Here is a 10,523-nt window from a genome sequence, read left to right as displayed (position 1 = left end):
GATGTTTTTGCTCTGTTTTTAAAGATGCAGGTTTCAGGACTATCCTGATCCAGCCTCCCTGTGTAATGAATTACTGAGTACTGTTTGGGAACAATCATATGGCTAGTGAATTCTGAACAGCATGAACTCTCATTCTGCATGCTTATCCTGGTCAGTGACTCGCTATGTAGAGAAGCCATAAGTTGGATTAAAATCATAATGCCTGCCCTGGCAGCTCCTACATTTCTCTCTTTACATGTTCATGTAGCATTAAAGAGCGCCATTCTAAAGCTTAACTTTGAATTCGTTCTTGTGGTATAGGTGCCTGTAAAGAGATCTTTAAAAAGTCATTAGATCCAGCGGTAGTCAGCTAGCCAGCGCTCCCTGGTGCCTGTGCTAGTGTTACACTGCTGGAAGATAAAAGCACTGCCATCTAATACCTCCTGCCACTCTCACTGTTCTGGTGATGTGGGGCACTGGTATCTGGCAGTGCTGTGCCTCCTTGAGAGTGCGCTGACCATCTATTGTCCTGTGGTTCGGTGCTAGTCTGGAAGTATACATTTTAGTTTTATAACCTTTACACGAATCTCCTTGCATCAATCTAACAGCCACCCCCTTTTTGGTTGAGTAATAAGTGGCGTAATGTTCACATGACCAACACTTCTTCTTTTTCGTAGTTTTAGAATTTGTTCATGGGTGTGGCTCTTTAAAGCACACTTATTTTTATATCATTGTCTACCTGAGACAAACTGCTGCTTCATCTACTTTCTCACCCATTTCATTGCCTTTCTTTAATGTGTGTTATAATTAGGGATAAGCTCAGATTCGGACTAAACCCTGTCCGAACCAGAGCTCCTCCGAACAAGGAAGTGTCGTAGGATTTTTCACCAAATTTGCTGCGGGCCGGGCATGTCAAGCTGGGACCGTTGATTACCTCGCAACTGATTGGGCAGCACATAAGGAGCTGAGGGTCAGACCGAACCTGACCTCATCTCTAGTTATAACTCTTTATTTTACTGTTTTATTACTGCCCAGTTTTCCAAATCTTTCTGATTTGGAGCCTATTTTTTCCTTCATAAATGGCCCCCCAATATAAGAGCCTTTTAGAGATGGGTTAGTTTACATAACTGAAATAATTCTGACAGTCTAATCGATGCACCTCATTTTTTACTTCTATATAAACCAGCCCACAGTATCAATTTGAAAAACTTTTTTGATTCTCGTTCAGTGGTTCTCAACCTTTCTAGGGCTGGGACCCCTTGGGCACATTTGCCAAGTTGTGGTGACCCCCAACCTTAACATTTAGGGATGCACCAATACTAGTATCTGTGTGGGCTCTCTGGTGGCGTCCAGTGAGTGCTCTGTGGTGCCCAGTGCGGGCTCTGTGATGATCAAGCACTCGCCTCCCCTCACTGCTGCCTGCTCCCCTCTCTGATCCTCTGCGGCTGCTGCAGCGACATCTGGGAGAACTGACACTGCCGCGCTAGGAGGAGGCTGAGGAGCCTCTTACCTAGAGCAGCACAAGGCATGTGGGGACCCCCTCAACTGTGGGTTGCGACCCACAGGTTGAGAACCACTGCTCTAGTTGGTCCCATTGAAAGCAGATGCTAAAACCAGTTTCTGTAGAAAACCATTTAGCATTTTTAGTTCCAACAGTAAAGAACCCTTTCTGTATGTTCCTCCTTAACATGAACAACTTTCCACTACGTTTACTTGGCTTTAGTAAAGTTGGTAAAATTTAGACTTAATCTGTATCAACCTGTTTTTGTGCAGGATACTGAATATGGTCACCAGACAAGGTGCAACGTGGGCCAACACACTGGGATCCTTAGGTAAGTGAGAGATTCTGTATTGATACTTTATGCCAGTGGTAGTCAGCTGTCCAGAGCCATCCCGTGCCTGTGGCTGTGTTACACTGCTGGCAGATAAAAGTGATGTCCCTCTATACTGACCGCCACATTTGCCGTTCTGGTAGTGAGGCGCTAGTATTGGGCAGCTCCATGCTTCCTTGAGAGTGCGCTGAATATTTGATTGTTTAGTGCTAGTTTGGAAGCACACAAAATACAAGTGTGCGAGACCCGTAACTTTGCTAGTGTCTATAAATGGGGCTCCAGACATATTCTGCAGAGAACTCTACCAAAGTTTCTCATTTGGATTGCTAGTAATTCAAATAACATTGGTTACACTTTTGCACTCAGAATGACCCAGTGTGACGTTATCAGCATTGTCCTAGGACATGCTATGACCACTTCACCAGCTGTATTTGGTTAAGAGTTTCATTGCGACAATGTTCTCAATTTGTTTAGTGCCAAAGGTCATTTTAAACACCCGAGCTAGCATCTCAATTTTTAAACTAGTGTTTCACAGGACAGTTTTCCTGGAAAATATTATGGGTATTTATGAGTGTGGAAATGAATGGCCCTGTCAATTATAATCACTATATTCTTGTATACTTTTTAAATGTTAAAATTCATAATAATTTCAACATGTAAGTGTCTAAATTGAAAACTAATGTGGGTCAGGTTTTCATACATTTTCTGTTGCCATATTTCCAGCATTATTGTACAGTGCTTTTGGGGTCATCATTGAGAAGACCAGAGGAGCAGAAGATGACCTGAACACTGTAGCAGCTGGCACAATGACAGGGATGCTGTACAAATCTCCAGGTGCTTTTATTTTTTGAAGTTTATTGATATATTTACGTGTGCGCAAGTTTTAGACTTCAGTCTCTATTGCTTTCCTGAACCACAACAGTAAGTGCTTCCCCTGGTTTTGGAACATCTGTGCTTTTATCCTTGCACAAAATACATTTCTATATAGCGTAATGGTTAATAAAGATTCTGTGTTTTTAGATGGTTTCACGGACGCACGCAATTTGTAACCTGGGCATGTTGGGTATCGTTTTACTCATTTGTAACCTCATCTTTTATATTTCATTAAAAAAATTGGTATTTTGTTGTGTTTTGGGGCATTTAATTACATTTTTCACTAAACATTGGGGTTTAATAAGAAGTTGCGCTAATATTGCGCAACATAAAAATTTGCAACTACCACCATTTTATTCTATAGGGTCTTGGCATTCAATAAATATATAATGTTTATGGGTTTTAAGTCATTTTCAGGCCTAAAATGTGGAATATAACATGGGTGCAAAAAATGAAAAAAAGGCCTCAGTCATGAAGGGGTTAATAAATTACTAGGGGTGTTGTGCTATTTACTCAGGGTTCTATACAAATCCTTTTCTATATAGCGTAATGGAAATGCACCGTGATCTGCTTACACAATTTTTTCATAGAAATGCATGGAGAATTTATGTATGCTTCTGACAACAATAGTTTGGCCATGCTCTCTGGCTTGGGCTGGGTGAGAGCAGTAAAGATCCGGCAGGTGATCTGACTTTGCCTCCTCAAATTAGTGTAGCTCCTTAAAGATAAAATGAAACTCCCATATATGTTGAGGGAGTTAGAAGCATTACAAGGATTTGATAGAATCTTGGGTAACTCCTGTCTGCTTCTATTCTCTGGACCAACTTAAAGGAGAACTATGGAGTCAGTGTTTTTTCCCCATAGTTCTCCTTAGGGTAACGGGAGGACACAAACTAGCGTCCTCCCGTTACCCTAAGCTCAGTATACCGCGAGCTATAGCTCGCGGTATACTGAGACGCCGAGTGGATCCCGATCTGGATGTCGGGATCCGCCCAGCTGCGTGAGTGACAGCTGGCTCTGCCTATCTAGAGGCAGAGCCAGCTGTACCCTCCCCCGTCTGTTCTGCCAGTCATCGCTGGCAGATCGGGGAGGGGGGAATCCAGCAGAGAGCAGTGACAGGATCGAGAGGTGAGCGAACGCCGGTATTTGTTCGCTCACCTCCCGATCTACTGAGCCGACCTGTGACAGTCTCATTGTCACAGGTCGGCTAGAACTATGAGGAGAGTGGAAATCTCTCATCTCCTAGTTCTCCTTTTAAGGTGCCCATACACTGCATGATTCTCGTACGAGAATCGTGGGAAATCCCGCGATTGTACGAGAATCGTGCAGTGTATGGAAGGCGTGCGACCGTTTCTAATGTACGGTCGCACGACTTTTGTATATCGAGCATGTTGGAAAACCAGCCGAGAATCGTACGGTTTTCGGCTGGTTTTTAACATGATCGAGAGATCACTGCCGAACGGGCCGGTGTACGCACACTGCCCGTTCAGCATTGCACTCACCTGAAGTCCGCCCCTCAGGGGGGTGGGCTTGCGATGATCGCAAGTACGATTAGCCTGTCCAAGATGGGCAGATCGTACTTTTTAAAATTACTGCTGTCATCGCAAAATCAGTCCTAGTGTTATGTTAAGAGAACCTGCATCTTGTCACCCCTCTAGACATTTACCAAAAATTGAAATCTAACAGAGTCTGGGCACCTAGCTGATCAAAATAGGAAGTGGGAGCACTGACAACTCGAAGAGTACAGAATGCCTTTAGTTAATGTAGTTGAAGTGATCTTCAACGTGAAGCACAAAACATGTACTCTGTTTTAGCATAATGCATTTTGTATAATATGCTGGCTTGTGCTGTCGTTGCTTCATTAAAGCATAGTTGAAAGTTGGAAACCTTTTTAATTTTATGGAAGGTCAGAAGATCCTAGTTGGCAACAATATATGAAATCAGTTTTTTAGAATATTTGTTTGTTTACAAATATGGAATCTTCTATTGTAGGAAATCTGTGATGATAGAATTAGGAGTACTGCAATTACTGATTTATTTTTTTTCTTCAGAAAGAGAAAAATATTTAAATATATAATATAAGAATTTGACACCCAATAGGTTCAGGCAGACGCCAAAAACTCTCTGGCCTGATGTTCGTTGGCTGGCAGGGCTGCTGCAATATAGTTATTAACCACTTGCTGCCTGGAGCAATTTCTTACATTTGCACACATGATAAAAATCAGAATTTTTGGCTACAAAACTGCATCAGACGCCCAAACAATTATATATTTCCTGAAATCGGAGGCCCTGTAGAATAATAAAATGCTAGTTGCTATTTTTTATGTCGTGGTAAATGTTTATCAAGCCAGTGTTTTCAGGATAAGATACACTAAAATGAAATTTAGTGCACAGAAACAGACTATAAAACCCAATTTTTTGGTAAAATATAAAAGATGGGGTCACGTCGGGTAAATAGATGCCAAACATGTCAAGCCTTAAAATTGTGTGCAACCATAGGCGACGCTTTTACTGCTCATCCGTTTAGTGTAAGCAGTGATTAATGGCCCTAGTATTATTGCTTTCACTCCGACATTTGTGTGGTGCAATTTTCTTTTTTGCATGTAGACGCACCTGATGCATGTTTGTATGCGGGGGACTTTAAAAGAATTTTGTTTGCACTTTAAAAAAAAATGTATGTTACTTAATTTTCTAACTTTATTGCCATCACATTAGGAGGATAACAAGCCCCTGTGTAATAGCAAATATGATGTGACGGGTCCTCTTTATGGAGACAGGGTTTTTTAGGGTTTTGTGACCGCCTTAGGATACTCTAGTCTCCTAAAGCAATGAAGCAATGCAGACTCTCTGCTAATCTGATTCTCTAAAGGGAATCATTCTGCCTGTGCTTATATTATACGTTATTGTTTCTTTGTTTTGTAGAGTTACCAACAGGAACAGAGGGAGGCCCCAAATGTTCTATGTCTGTAGGTTCCTAGGTTGTATATCTGGTTTTGTTTGCCTTATGGCAGTCTCTTGTAATGTGATAGGATTCTTGTAAACAGGCAGTAGTAAAAGTGGATTTCAGGTAGGATTGTGTATATTCTCAGGTTTAAAACCAGGTCATGGGTAAAGATAAGTGTGCTCGGGTCTTTAGGACATACCTAAACACAGCAGGTAAATCTTAATGTGTTCAAGTACCTTTTTAACTATTTACAAAATGTATCTTATTTGTCTATCACTCGGCTGTAGATCCTCAAATCATCTCTCAATTCATACTGACACTGTCCTTCCTTCTGGAGGGCGGCTAGTTTTTGTTCCCCATGGTCCCTGTGTGTGTTGTAAAATAGCCACGACTCCAAGCTCAATCTTGTAATGGACTACAAACTGATATTTACTTTACTAATTTGTACTGAGATTGTAGTCCATCACAGGAGTGAGCTTGGAGCGGTGGCTACTTTACAACACACACAGGGAACATGGGGAACCACAGTAGCCCCCCTCCAGAAGGAAGGACAGTGTCAGCACCAATTCCAAAATGATTTGAGGATCTACAGCCGAGTGATGCACAAATAAGATACATTTTGTTCATAGTTAAGGTACTTGAACGCATTTATAAGATTTAACTTCTGAGTTTAGTGTCAGTTTAACTTTGCCTATTAGGATATTCAAGCTATTCATAGGACTTCCTGTTTTATTCATTGTTTTAAGAAGTGTGTAATTATTTTATGCCTGAGGATTGTTTTTTAATTTTGTATTTGTAATGGTTTCAGGCTAATGATCTTTTCTCTGGCTTATGCTGTGTCTATTGATGCAGTAGGATGTTGTGTTACAGGTATTCAGCAATGGCTGTCCTGTGAAGGTCCCAGTGGTAGTCAGCTGTCCAGGATTTCTCTGTACCTGTGATAGTGTTACGCTGCTGGCAGAGAAATGTGAGGCTTTACACTGGAAATCACTGTTTTGTTGGCTTGTGACCTGGGTGTTTAGCTGAGGTGTGCTTCTCTGAAACTGCTGACAGCTTTTCATTGCTATCTGCATTAGTCTTGAAGTACACAGTTGTTTCTTTGATTTAACCCCTTAAGGACAAAGGCCTTTTTAATTTTTTTGCACACATGTTATAATCCACATTTTATGCCTGAAAATTACTTAAAACCCCCAAACATTATACAATATATTTTCTGAAAGGCAAAACCCTATAGAATAAAATGGTGGCAGTTGCAAACTTTTATGTTGCACGAGATTAGCGCAACTTATCAAACCCAAAAAGTTTGTAAAAAATGCACTTAAGTTTAGTTCCCCAAAACACTATATAAAACCATTTATTTTTTTTGTGTAAAATATAAAAGATGAGGTTACAACAAGTAAATAGATACCAAACATTCCCAGGTTTAAAATTGTGTGCATCCATGAAACTGACAGAATTCAGTACCCCAAAAAGTCCATACACGACGCTTTAAAAGCCCCTGCGGGTTATCAGTTTTGAGATGCACGTAAATATTGGCCCCTAGAATTATTGCTCTCACTATGGCGTGTGCGACGATACACAACATGTAGCGCAATTATCGTTTTCGTACGTAGGCACACCCGACGTGTGTTTTATGTGATGATGCGCTGGGGTGGGAAAAAAAGTAATTTTTACATTTAATTTATTTAATTTAAAACTTTGGTGTTTTTTTTTTTTAACTTCAATTGCTATGACAAAAGCTGGGGGCTTACAAAACCCCATGTGATAGCATATTGGTGGTGACAGGTCCTCCTTTAAGGTGATATTGGGAATCCAAAAGGCTTCAGGAGCGCAGCAATGACAGCTCAGGGATTGGAAGTGATTCAATACGCATGGCTCCCGGTCCCATAGAAAGGGGAGGAGATCGGTGGACAGACTTTTGCCGCTCTCCTTCTCAGCTTCCCACCAACACCCGAGACGCCAGTCCCGGGCCCGTAGGAGGGGCAGCGGAGCCCGGGAAACACGGCCGGGGGGGGCACTTTATCAGAGTCGCCAGAATCGCTTCTACTGTAAAGCCGGCTGCTGGCTCTACAAGTATGAACGGAGTCTGAATTATCTCATCATGGGTTGTGAAGAGGTTAAAGTGGTATTGGAACCTCGGTGGAAAAAGCATTTTTACATTTAGCTGCACTTAACTGTGAATTATTGCCAGTTTCTCTACGGTTACTTTGATCTACAGTTTTTTATTATATCTATATCTCTAGCTACATGTCTTCTCACAATGCTTCCTCAAATTTCTGGTCGGAGAGCACGCACTGCACGCATAATGCAGCAGTCAAATGTTCGATTGCTGTTCGAATCCTGAAACCACATTACATCTCTGGTGGAAGGGTGAATAGGCCTGAGCAGCTGTAATCACTGCTTGTGTGGGAGAAACTGGGAAGTGGTTTTCAAAGCAGGGCTTTATTTCACCGGAAGGCATTGGTTGGGCTGCTGCTTGTAGAAGTGGCCAGGCAGCAAGTGGAATCAGCTGGAGTAAGGACTCTTTCTCCTAGAGAGAATTCTGCATTGAAATTGCTGATGTCAGCAGCTTCTTGCAGCCCTATCATTCTCTCCACAAAACCCACTGATATTATTAAAGTAAATCTAAGCCTACAGTTTAGGTCTGTTTTCAAGGGAGAAATTAAGGACTAATCCCAGGAGTCTGATAGTCGGTGTGCCTAAATGTAGCAGCTACCTTATCAGCCTTCTGTCCTGTGCTTGAGGGCTGTATTCCCTGGCCCACCAACACTTCTTTATAGGCCGTCTAGTTTTCAAGTTCACATTTGTTTTTAAACTGCTGGTACATATCTAAAATAGGAAATTGCAGGGATAAGCATCTTTACACCAAGAAAGTGACATTTCCTTCCTCAAGTCTTAGAAAGATGGGTGTTGCTGATTCTGCAGATGTGGTAATGTTCAGCTGTATGACTTTTGCCCCTTTACACTTCTGCTTCTCAACCTCCCTTTCTGCGGTATGCAGAACAGTTTATAACCCTGGGGCCCTGTAATCTGTATAATATACTAAGCCATTATGATCTATACCAAATTGTATTTTGGCAGGCTATGAATAAAAAGGAAAGTTGGTTGACAAAATCCAGTAATATTTTTTTTAATTTTTTTTTCTTATCTACCTTTTTTAAAAGCACGAGTCGCAGTAAAAAAAAAAAGTTGAAAACCTTTTTGTTACACAAAAAGACGCAAGCCACAGGGTCAACAGGGTATAACCTCTCTTTTTACTAGTAAAGCTGAGTTCACATGATCTGAGCACATTAAGCCTTGTTCACAACATGTCCATTGAGTAAGAACAAAAAACACATTTCTTTGTTCACACCATGTGCAGAAAACCTAGCTCAACGGACATGGCCCCAAAGTACTGTTTTGCACAAAAAGTGAATTACCAACAATAGAAAGGTGTGGTAAGGAAAGCTAAACCTCTCCATATAAAGCCATTACAGCCTTTTTATTGCCTTGGGTTTGATAAACCTGTTCCCGTAATTTAAATGTTTGCATGTCATAACCTTCACATTGATCAAGTAGATGGGTTTTCTATTCCTGTGAACTGTTGTCTATTTGTTAATAAAGCAAGGTAGGGCTCTACTAACTTCCTAGCAAAGCACAATAAAGTGATGTAGGTGAAAAGCTTCTGCTGTATGTGCAAGAATGTAATTGTCTGTGCTTGTAAAAAGGGGAACCGGCTTCAGTACTCTGTCAAGGTTCAAGAGAAAGCCATATATTTGGACTAAACATACAGATTTCACCTAAACCTTTAACAGGAACAGCATTTTTCTAGGACAGTGGTGCAGCTCACTGCCTGTTATAAAACAGGCAGTTTTGTGTGCTAGAATTCAGCTGTCGAACTTCTTTTAAGAAATGAACGTTTATTTCCTTCCTACAGCTGGATTACGAGGAGTAGCACGCGGTGGATTGGCAGGCTTTGCTCTTGCAGGTATCTATGCTTTATATAACAACTGGGAACACATTAAAGGCTCTTCAACACGGCTATCATTATGAACACATCTGGAACTGAACAGAACTGCTATCTTTGGGATGAATTGTATTCAGCCTCTTTCTGGACCTTCTACTCTTGTTAATTGCCACACTGGAGACCTGAAGTGGACAATTGTTTTAGAGGTAAACAAGTCATGAAGGATTTAGTGGACGTCAAGAAAGATACATCGAAACACACAGCTATTGTGAAAGACTTCAATCTATACGTGCTGCCCACTGAGACAAGAAAAGGCCTAGATGAAGAGGGATCAGTGTCAGTTTTAACTTTAAAAAAAGAAAGCTGTATTTAATGTTACCAAATTATATTTAATGAGTGCTGTATTATATTACCATCTATGTTGTATTTTTAGTTAAATTTAAAGCTGACCTGTTATGTGAAAACTGTTTTTTTTTGCTTTTTCTTGTGTAATTAACTGTTAGGGTGGGGCACATAATGGATACCTGTCATTAGAAAGCCATAAGTCACCACTGCTGCCTTCTCTTAAAAAAAAAAATGCTGGTCGTGTGGCTGTCATGCTTATCCTCTGGCTTCAATACTTTGTCACTTGCCTAGAACAAGAATAGCCATTTGGTAATCACAGGCTGCATGCTTGTCTTGGATTTCTGACCTCAAAAGGTCCTGAAATTTAAAGAGAGACGGACAGCTAACATTTTCAGGAGAGGGCAGCCTTCTGTATTTGTTATGATGGGGGTTATTGAAAGAAATTCGGGGTATGGTAATGGTTCTAAAGGTGTACTAATACAAAATTCTATTCAAACCTGGAGATTGGTCAGACTTGAAAAGGTTTGTGTGTAAGAATGCTACTAGATTTTTATTTCCAAAAAAATGAATTTGGAATGGGCAATAAACTGCTTCTACTCTGCAG

The 10,523-nt window shown here is 41.0% G+C and overlaps 1 protein-coding gene across 1 annotated transcript in view; it reads left to right on the top strand.

The window, feature by feature from the left end:
* The window catches only part of LOC108788612 (mitochondrial import inner membrane translocase subunit Tim23), a 17,613-nt gene extending 7,936 nt beyond the window's left edge, over window positions 1-9,677 (top strand). Inside the window, exons 5-7 of the mRNA XM_018558413.1 lie at window positions 1,753-1,811; window positions 2,535-2,645; window positions 9,545-9,677. Of these exons, the coding sequence (XP_018413915.1) occupies window positions 1,753-1,811; window positions 2,535-2,645; window positions 9,545-9,660 (286 nt within the window). The 3' untranslated portion in view covers window positions 9,661-9,677. The remainder of the gene's footprint in view (window positions 1-1,752; window positions 1,812-2,534; window positions 2,646-9,544) is intronic.
* Window positions 9,678-10,523: the final 846 nt, after the last annotated feature.

This window comes from Nanorana parkeri, unplaced genomic scaffold, assembly GCF_000935625.1.
Source record: "Nanorana parkeri isolate BGI_ZX_2015 unplaced genomic scaffold, ASM93562v1 scaffold338, whole genome shotgun sequence".
Classification (NCBI taxonomy): Eukaryota; Metazoa; Chordata; class Amphibia; order Anura; family Dicroglossidae; genus Nanorana; species Nanorana parkeri.
The sequence above is the reverse complement of the archived record's forward strand: the minus strand, read 5'-3'. Positions and strand labels throughout refer to the sequence as shown.